At 56.0% G+C, this 10,577-nt stretch overlaps 1 protein-coding gene across 1 annotated transcript; it reads right to left on the reverse strand.

Moving 5' to 3' along the window:
* Positions 1–64: 64 nt before the first annotated feature.
* LOC119103905 (eukaryotic translation initiation factor 3 subunit J-like) lies at positions 65–10,085 on the reverse strand. Its single transcript, XM_037227596.1, has 5 exons — positions 9,851–10,085; positions 8,425–8,507; positions 2,955–3,059; positions 1,528–1,675; positions 65–278 (listed from the first exon to the last, which is right to left on the reverse strand). The coding sequence occupies exons 1-5, from the start codon at positions 9,867–9,869 to the stop codon at positions 70–72; spliced, it is 564 nt and encodes a 187-aa protein (XP_037083491.1). The 5' UTR covers positions 9,870–10,085; the 3' UTR covers positions 65–69.
* Positions 10,086–10,577: the final 492 nt, after the last annotated feature.

The raw sequence follows: 10,577 nt of genomic DNA on the forward strand, positions 1-10,577 counted from the left end.
GGCACTCACGGTTCAGCACATTAGAATGGGCGGACTCACGGTTCCAACAGAGGTCAAGGGGGCGGGCACTCACGGTTCCAGCAGAGGTCGAGGGGGAGAGCACTCACGGTTCCAGCAGAGGTCGCGCACCAGCTCCTCCAGGAAGCCGGTATACAGAACGGACGACTCGAGCGAGCGCAGCTTCTCCACCAGCGCCGTCCGGTAGGCTTCGAACGACTCCTTGTCGGTGGGCGTGGCGTCCAGCGGCGAATCGGACGGTAGGTCGCTCTTGCTCACGCCTAGGGGCATTCAGCGAAATCAGTCACCAATCTGTAGACCACAAACTGGCGCTCTCTGCACACGGGATCATGCCGGATCCAGGCCATGTATCTGACGTCTGGCCGTTCACTGAGATTGGTGCAAAACGGCAACGTGACTGCGGATGTTACAATGCGTTTAACACATGATACTTGGCACTTGATCACGTCGAGGGGGGGGGGGGTCGTTTTTCCCCGAAAGCAAACATGTCATTCGGGACGACTGCCAAAATACCAGTTCTGAAAGGCGATCAGGCGCGTGGAGAAGCGTGGCCGTCCCTCGCTGGAACACGCACCTGACAAACTGCAGAGCCCTCTCGCCGTCGTCGCGCACATCCCAGTTAAACGAACGCACAAGACCGATTTCACGCTACATACAGAGCGATACCATTATCCCCAGCTCGGTAAGAACCGCTTCACGAAGACGTCAAGCTTGGTAATCACTGGTTTGGTTTGGAGTCGCATATGGTATCTATAATTCACATTGTGTTCGGCTCGCAAGTGGTTTGATTCAAGGTGGCAAGAAGAAAAGTGGCATGCGCGAAAAATCAAAGTTCCCAGTTGCTTGTGAAGCATGCCTCAAAGTTGTGAAGCTGGCAGGTCAACTGACAGCTTTATGACCTACAGTACTAGCTGATATAAGCTAGGGACTGCGCATGCGCCACCAAAGTTGCAACATCTTTCATTTCTTTGCGCAACTGTTACATATTTTCGAAGGGACTATCGCAGCGTGCCTAGTCACACAATATCCACATACCACGGGGCTTATCTCAGCTACGTATGGGCTGCAGTGCTTGTGAAAATATTTTTGACACATCCCGATTTTCAGGGGCATGACCGACAAAATAAGGGATCACACAACCTGGCAGATTCGTACGCATATGCACGTTTTCATTCATATTAAGAAAGAACGCAATAAGCAGCCATAGACCACCTAAAAATGACGTGAAAAGCATGAAATGCGTGCACATATATTTGAAATGTTATGGTTATATATTTAACATCCCAATATCCTATATGACCCAACGCAATGCTCTGCCTAGATCGAAAAATGCTTGTGACATACGAACAGTAACTCCATATATCTCCAAAAATCATCTGTCCGCGGTTATTCCATCTAAAATCGGTCAGCAATCAGTTGCCTTGAATCAGTTCACACCAAGGCGCACAAGCACACAACTAATTATCTCGGGGGCGATCAGACGCCGGTTCTGCGTGTCCAGCGACGTACCGAATGTCTCCATGGCAACCTCCAGGTCGGCGTCCTCCTGCATCTTGAGCGCGCGTGCCTTCTCGGCCAGACGCTCCTCCGGCGTCAGCTTTTTTGCCGCCTCCTCCTCCTCCCGCTTCCGCCGCTCCAGGTCCTCTCGTCGCTTCTCCTGTCGAACACGAGGGGACGGTGTCAGGGAGCGGTGTCAGGGGGCGGCGTCAGGGGCGGTGTCAGGGGACGAGGTCAGCGGGCGGGGTCGGGGAACGGGGTCAGGGACGGTGTCGGGCGACAGTGTCAGGGGACAGTGTCAGAGGACGGTGTCAAGGGACGAGGTCAGCGGACGGTGTTAGGGGACGTTGTCAGTGCACGGTGCCAGGGGACGGTGTCAGGGGACGGTGTCAGGGGACGAGGTCAGCGGCGGGTCGGGAACGGGGTCAGGGGACGGTGTCGGGGCAGTGTCAGGGGACGTGTCAGGGACGGTGTCAGAGGACGGTGTCAGGGACGGTGTCAGGGGACGAGGTCAGGGACGGTGTTAGGGGACGTTGTCAGTGCACGGTGCCAGGGGACGGTGTCAGGGGACGGTGTCAGGGACGAGGTCAGCGGACGGGATCGGGAACGGGGTCAGGGACGGTTTCGGGGCAGAGTGTCAGGGGACGTTGTCAGTGGACGGTGTCAGGGGACGGTGTCAAGGGACGAGGTCAGCGGACGGGGTCGGGGAACGGGGTCAGCGGACGGTGTCAGTGGACGACCCACTCACCAGGGCGCATCCCGTCCGCGTTGGGGCGCTACTAGGCTTCCAGCGTGTCTCATCAGCACACGACTAGACGTTCATAAATCACTAAATAAGAAACACACTCAACCAGGATGCCCACTCCAGCCCGTGAGTGTGAAACTACATTTTCCCTACCGCAGAAGAAACTGTGACTTTTGTTCCCACCAATCATCAAAGAGCAAGGCAATGTCTGGGTTGATGGCACACGATCATATCCAGGAAGCAAAGTCAACGGGGTATTCAACACGCTGGCCACCTCTGCATTACAAGGCATCCATGCGACCGACCCATCCCGGCATGAGCCTCAGTGAACCATTGCCGACCGGTCCGTCCGCATCGCCCCCAAGCCGGCCAATGTTAGGGGGAAGGGCATCGTGAAGACGGCTCACGATCATCGCTACTGGTTACCTCCTGGAATCACACTACAAGATAGACTGCACTTGCACTGAGCGTCGGGTCACAAACGCCCCTCATATTCTGAGAGCCTTGGGCCTATCCATGCAAGTCTGTACCGCTACTTCCGACGGAACAGTAAATGACAGAACGAAAGCGCCACATCGACCCGTTCCGTTCAGTTGCGTCTCTTGAACAGCAGCGAACCGTTTTGTGAACGGGCATGAATTTCATGGAGCGCGCACGTTCCCCACCAGTGACGCGCATCGCTGACGGCACGCACCTCCTTCTCAGCTATCCGCTCAGCCAGTGTCAGCTTCTTCTTCTTTGGCGCCTCCTCCACGACGGCGGCAGGCTTGTCCTCGTCGTCCGCCGCCTCCCAGTCATCCTGCGGTCATCAGTCATAGCATCAGCGGCGAATCAGACCGATCTGGTCCGACTCCGAAACACCCGGTGAGCCTCGAAACACGCCGGCCGCAGCGGAGATGAGACCAAAACCACCACTAAAAAGTCGAATGAAGTTCCAAACCAATAGGTGAAAACTGAGGCAATGATAAATGAACAGCAAATACAATCCCACACGACGCCAAATGGTGCCTATCGAACTTTCAGACCCGCATTATCTGACTAAGGCAATATGCATACGGCTATACAACAGCACAAAACGGACTTCCAGAAATCCCGTGGTGGCCGCCACAGTTTTGTAGCCTGTATCCTAGAAAACATTCACCCGCGTGCCGAATACGCCAGGTCAGAACATCACGCCACAATCTGCATGCAGTCGTCCCAGCTCAACTCAAAACACCGCTCCCTCCGACCGAAGAAACTCCTCCACCACTAGGCCAAGGACGTCGATGCCAATCCGGTGGTGGAGCTACGGTCCGGGGGCATGCGGGCGGCCCGCATACGGCCGGCCCTGCTGGCGGCGGCGGCCGGCGGCCCCAGATCGCCGGCGGCGCCCGTCGCGCGCGGCCATGTCCTGTTTGCCGGTGCCGCTGGACGCCGCCTCCGCCGCGGCCGTGGTGGCCGCCGCCGCCGCCGCGCTCCTGCTCAACCTCTGGACGGCCGGCTGGCTGCGGCGCGACGCGCAGGCGACGCCGGCGGCGGCCGCCTGCCTGCTGGAGGCGGCGGCAGCGGCGCTGCTGGCCGCCGCCGCCGCCGGCGCCACGCCGCTGCCAGCCGCGCTGGTCGTCTGCGGCGCCGCGCTGCTGCCCGTGCCGGCCGCCGCCCTCTCGCTGCTGGGTGGCGTGATGCTGGCGCGCTGGCCGGCGACGCCGCGCCGCCGCCGGCTGGCCGCCGCCGCAGTCACCGCCGCCGCGCTGCTGGCGCCGCTGGCCGTCAGCGTCGCCTTCACGCACCAGCAGTGGCGGACGGGCGCTGAGCAGGCTCCGGCGACCGCGCTGCCGCCGCCGGCACCGGCCGCCGAGACCGTGCCGGAGGGGACCGGACCTCGGGCGGCGGCGATGACGGAGATCAACCGGCGGCGACAGCAGCGCAGACCCAACGACAAGAGAAGCAGGTGGTTTGCAGACAATGTCGTCGGCACAGGCGAAGCCAATCACGTCGCAGAGAAGGCGCTGGCGCATGCGCGATCCATTCGAGGAGTGCGGAAGACCAACGGCGGCCTGCTCGCGATCACATCTCCAGCTATTAACAGGTCCACCACCAACCTGCCATTATCTGCGCTGCAGCCCCAGGGCACCCCGTTCCCGGCGTTGACGGCCACCGACGTGGCGCGCCTGAGAGACTACCTGCCAGGCCCGAAGCCGCCGGCCTTCGGTCGGCAGCTCTTGCCCTCCCTGCCACCAGCAGACACGCCGTTCGACCCCTCTGACGTGCTGAAGGACGTCTACTTCATCCACCTGCTGTACAAGTACGGCAGGAACATCTCCTCCCTGCACGGCGACCAGCCGCTGGCGCCCAACCGGGCAGTGGTGCGCCAATCCCTGCGCCTCATCCTCGATGCCGTCAACAGGTTCAACCGGCGCACGCACGCGGCCGTCTTCCGACCGGTGGCGCCGCACGACGGCGGGTTCGTGCACTTCCCCGAGGGCAGCTGGCGGCCGAGCGCGCCGCGGCCGCCGCTCGGCGGACCCATACCTGCCGCCCGCCCGGGTCACGCGGGAGTTGGAACAACGGGCGGGCCAGGCCAGGCGGGAGTTCGGCCGGCGGAAGGGCCAATTCAGCCGGCACAACGGCCCAGCAAGCCGGTGTACGAGGCGGGTGGACCAGGCTTTCGGCCAGGTGAGTTCATAGCGCGCGGCGCAGCCCAGTTTCTGAGCGAAAATACAAACATACTTGTCTCAATGGCGTCGTGTAAGCACACAAACCGGAAGCAAAGGCATTTCTCAATTGGGCCGTGTAAGCATACGAACTGGAAGGATAGGCAATTCCCAAATGCGTCATTTAAGTACACAAAAGGGAAACAAAACGATTTTCCTTATTCTCTTGATTTTGGAGTCGGGATAAATAAGACACTTCGAGGGGACCAAGTTCTGTATGGTGCCTGAGTTCAAAAGACGCAAATCAAAAGTTCGTACGCTGGTTCTTTCGTTTTATGCAATCATGCCCTGGGTCCAGGTTCACGAAAGTTGAGTTGACGCTGAGCTGGTTTGCAAGTCATGGCTGAGTTCAAAGGCGGTTCAATATGGTTCATTTCAAAACAGAGGTGGAAACAGCTGACTGAAACTGAGACCACGGCAGCTAAGTCAACACGCCCGTGTCACACCTGTGCAATCAATGCCAATACAGCATTCAATGATGAAGTGTACTGTCGCACCTAATGTACATCTAACTAGTCCGAAGACAAACAACCCCACACCTGTCAAGCGCTCGCGCAGACGGGGAGGGGGGAGGGGGATCGGGAGAACGGCGGCATCTGACCCGTCTCCGCCGCCCTTCAGAGGGCGACCAGTACACCAGCGGGCAACCAGAGCCCGTCCAGGAGCCGGCCCCACCTCTCCCAGACCCGGGGGTGCCGGACCACCTGTCCGCCGGCGACACCAGCAACGTCAGTGTCACCATCCGCATCCCTGGCGTGCTGGAGACGACGTCGGCCGAGCAGAGCGCCGACGCCGTGCTCGTCTGGCTGCGGCGGCTGCGGCGGCTGACGTCCGGCGGCCGGCGCCACAGCCTGCGCGCCGTGGCCGTCACGCTGGAGGCGGCCGCCGACGGCGCCGGCCTGCGGCTGCGACTGCAGGAGGACTGGCGCGTCTCGGCCCAGCTGAGCGTCGGAGGCCGGCCGGCCGACGACGCATCCGGGGGCCGGTGAGGCAGAAGCTGCGGACGGGGCGGAGGGAGGCGACGGCGAGGGAGGAGCAGCCAGTGCCGCACCCGAGGACGGAGCGGAGGGAGGCGTAGGCGAGGGGGGAGCCGGTGTCGGAGCCGAGGATGGAGCGGAGGGAGGCGTCGGCGAGGGAGGAGCCGATGTCGGAGCCGAGAACGGAGCGGAAGGAGGCGACGGCGAGGAGGGAGCCGGTGTCGGAGCCGAGGACGGAGCGGAGGGAGGCGTCGGCGAGGGAGGAGCTGGTGTCGGAGCCGAGAACGAGCGGAGGGCGTCGACGAGGGGCAGTCGGCGGAAGCAGCGGAAACAGCGACAGGACCGGACAACGGCGTCGAACACGCGATCGAGAGCACCACAGTCACCCCCGACGATGACGCAGATACTTCGGGTCCTCTTGGGACTTCGGGTGCCGGTGCAAGACGGGACGACCGCAAGCCTCACGAGAGCACACGACTCTGCCGTCACAGACATCGGCCACCCCGACAGGCGACAGCTCCGCAGACACCGAGCCAGCAGCGCCAGAAATCAGCCAAGACGGCAGCGACTGCCTCTACGGAAACAGCCGAAGCCACAGCCGGTTCGGACCTGTCCGTGCAACCGCCGGTTACCACCAATCCCGAGCCGGGCAACCAGTGACGTCAGCGGATCCCGAGTCCCACCCAGCCGAACCCAGCACGGCCCCAACCGTCGGGGAGCAGACCATCTCCCAGGCACTTGTCCCGGACGCCTCCACGCCTCACGCCGGCGGCCCGGACGTACCGACGCCCTCCCGCAGGCCCGCCGCCACCGCCGCCGGCGTCCGACGCTACCCCAACCGCTGCCGTCGCCCGCCGCCGGGGCGCCGGACGGGCTGGCCCTGCGTACGCCGCCTCCCAGCGCCTCATCACACGGACACCGGCCCGTCCCTGCGCCGGTCGCGCCGGCGCCGGCTGGGCGCTGGTTGCTGGCCACGGCGCTGCTGTGCGCCGTCGCCGCGCCGCTGGCCGGCCTGGCGCTGCTGTGGCGCGCGCCGGCCGACGGCGCCGCGCGCCGGCTGCGCGCCGGCACGCGCGCCTGCTGTGCGCGCTGCCGGCCACGGCAGCTGCCGCAGCTGGTCGGCCTGACGCTGCAGCTCGCCGGCGTGGCGCCGCTCGGCGGCCCGCTGCTGGCGCTGCTGTACGCCGTGGCGGTTGGCGTACGCGCCGGCGCGCGCGCTACGTGTGCTGCGCCAGGTGTACGGCCACGAGGCGGCGGGCTGGTGCCGGCCGCGCCGCGGCGTCTCGCCAGCCTGATGGCCGCACCGATGGCCGCCGAGGGCTGGCTCTGTCCCGCTGACTCTTCATGTCAATAGCATAAGCTGCGCGAGACGAGCGGCGTCGAGAGGTGGATGCGAAATGTAAGCGGAATGAGAGAAATCACTGAACAGTGTGTGGAACGGTATCCTGCGCGGGCAGAACGTCCTCGGGGACACAAACAGCTTGGTCCTAACAAGGATCCTTGACCCTTGCCATCACATGTGTTGATGGCAAGAATATGTGCACATATGTAAGATATGCACACATGTTTCATGTTCATGTTACCCGGAATTCAACTGGCCGATTTCCCAGCGATTTTCTTTTAAAATAGGCCCTACCATAGCATGATGGTCAAAAAGTTTTTTTTTAAAAACTGGACTGCTTGTATTTAAAACCTGACTGCTTGTGTAATTGGGCTTTTGCTTGTGAAATGCTTATGTCTGAAATAAATGAATGAACAACGGTAACTTCAATATGCAATTAGGTTTTCCTGTGGTTGTTTGCTATGGTTAAATCTTTGTAGCTGCATGTGAGTCAGAGCAACATGAAACTCTCTCAGTTCACTGTACTTAGGTTCATGTGCTTGAACTGCTTAACTTCCCAAGCATCACCATTTCAAGCTTGTAATCAAGCAAGCTGCCAAAAACCCAGGAGCCTGATATATTCCTTGCTTGTATCCAGTATAAGTTTTCAAGGTTTCAAAACTATAGGCTTGTTGTTACATACATGCATGGGAAAAGCACAGAATCATTGTACCAGCTTCCAAAACATATTTAGGCACTTAGTCCCAAAATCTTAATTGCATAGATTTTGAGGATCAGAGCGAACACTATGAAAAGGCTGTTGCATGATCCTGGATTCAGTTGCATAATGCCATTTCAGTCCACTGAGAGAATCCTGTGGCTGCTGTTTAGACCACTGAGCCTGCTGCACACATCTGACCTTGAGTGGCTGCTGCAAGCAGCTGGACTCTTCTGGCAAGCTGCCAATAGTGCACACCAAACCAACTAGAACTGTCCCACACAACCAATGGTAGTCTGGGAGGCAGACACTTTATGACAGGGGCAGGCTAAAGCTGTTAGCTTAGGTTGGGCTGAGGGCAGAGCAGGTATTTGAATGGCCATTTGCATGACTATTGACTGGCATTCTATTAGCTACAGGCTTTGGGCAATGGGTTCTGCCCACTGTCAACTCACTGGAGCATCTTCATCTTCATCCTCTCCTGCCCATTTGTCTGTGGTAGCCACACCAAATGTTTTGGGTTTGAAGTCCTCAGCATCTGCAAGATGTGACATAGTTAAAGAGAGCATATTGTGAGAGAGGCGTTCATTCTTAACAATCAGATATGAGCTCTTAGCTGATATAGCTTTCACCTACTGAAATCACAGCAACAACACCTCCAATTTCCTACTTCTTGTATGTAAAATGTATCTATCTATTACAGTACCTAACCATTACTGCACCATCATCTCAAACCAAATACTACTATCATCTGGGACCTACTTTAAATGTCTACCTTTATTGAACATCAGATAGCAAAACCAAAGCATACATGCAGGTTATGATGCCAAAGAAGATAAATTACTTAAAATGCTCAAAGCAACATTGGCAATGGAATAAACAGTGTGTTAGAAGACTGAATTTTACCATGAATAAACAGCAAGATACTTCTTTTAGGTAGGTTCTGCTTCCTTAATGACCCACAAAAGCATGCCATTGCCAAAATCCAGTGTGACATGCTCAGGTACAGCAAAAAGTGCTAAAATCTAGGATATTATGCCCAAATAAAATTGAGGCCAGACTGCAAAAAATACATATTAAGCTGAATAGGACAGGTATTGCAGCATACAAGCAATAATTGTAGAGCACACACACTGTTATCCACCTGCTCAGAATTCAATGCATGGTCACCACCAATATCAGTGCAGAGAACCCACATCTCAAGGAGTTATGTTGCAAAGGTAATTTTTAACAAAAATATCTCACTTGTCAACATTTTCCACACAAAATTATACTTAAAATTCAGCATGATTTGACCTGGTCTGAGTTGAACAAAAACAAGCAAGAGGTTTAGCACAAGTGTCACTAAGGTGTCTGGTACCGTGGATGGATTTTTTCAGCCTGGGCATGAATGTGACATGAGCAGCACCAATTCAGGAATGTTTACCCCAACATTCCAAAAGTATCCCACATTTAATGTTCACTCCCACATCCCAATGTGATTTGGCATGTGTCATATTTTGTGTGCTCACCCACTTATCTGGGAAGCATATTCTCACCATATGGAAATAGTGTAGAAAGATTATGACATTCAGATGTTAAGAAATATACCTTTAAGATCAAGTGTAATACTAATATGATATACATTCACTGAAACATCATGATGGAATGTAACTGGTTGAAACTGGACATACCAATAAAATGCCTCATGATGCTCAGTTCACAAGTTGAGCACATCCAGCAAATACACAAGGTGACCATCTCTCAATGACAATGGTTGCACAATCCCCAACCATCCCTTCCCCAGTAGTGAATTCATTGAATAATTGTTTGTTACAAGATGACAGGCCCGTGGATGGACTGTGAACATGTCATGACCTATTAGACGAGCCTACTCCTTACCCCATTCGTCGTCCGACATTTTGAAGCTGTAGAACTTGAAACTTGAATGGGGCCAAATCCAATTGGATACGATCGCCAAGCCTTGTCGACGTAAATGACACTGGTAGCTAAGCCTCCCACCGAACACCGTACGTCACTAAAGAACGAGGAGGTGAATCACACTTTCTATTCACCCAGCATGGAACCACGCACCGGGCTCTGGAAACATGTATCATGTGAGTCACCTCGAGGTTTCGCGCCAGATTTGCCGCGACATGGGGCACAGATAGTGAATAACTATTACATCATATCGTCTTTTCTTACCCTTTTCACAAATAATTTTTTTAGAAAGATGTAATATTGCATTCCTGAGCGAAATTACAATGATATGGTTCCATAGCTCAGATAATTTCCAAATGGCCTGCAGCCAAATAGCATTACTATTTTTCAGCTGTAGAGATGGCCATTATGATGGCCATACTTTACAAGGTTGATGCCAAATGCATTCAAATCATAATATTCTCGTATATTGTCTAACGAAAATTGGACAGGATGTTCAAAATTAATATTAAAAATACATTTTAACTTTTTTAAAGTTGAAAACCCACATTACTTTATCCGTTTCTTCAGCAAAAAACCCCATATTACAAAGTATGACGAAAAATGTCCACACCTATCAATATTGTTACAATAATGAATTGCAAAATACTTTTCTGGCGCACTTATCCGCTCAGCCGCGTGCCTGGCC

The sequence above is a fragment of the Pollicipes pollicipes genome, unplaced genomic scaffold, assembly GCF_011947565.3.
Source record: "Pollicipes pollicipes isolate AB1234 unplaced genomic scaffold, Ppol_2.1 Scaffold_5724;HRSCAF=6776_pilon_pilon_pilon, whole genome shotgun sequence".
Lineage (NCBI taxonomy): Eukaryota > Metazoa > Arthropoda > Thecostraca > Pollicipedomorpha > Pollicipedidae > Pollicipes > Pollicipes pollicipes.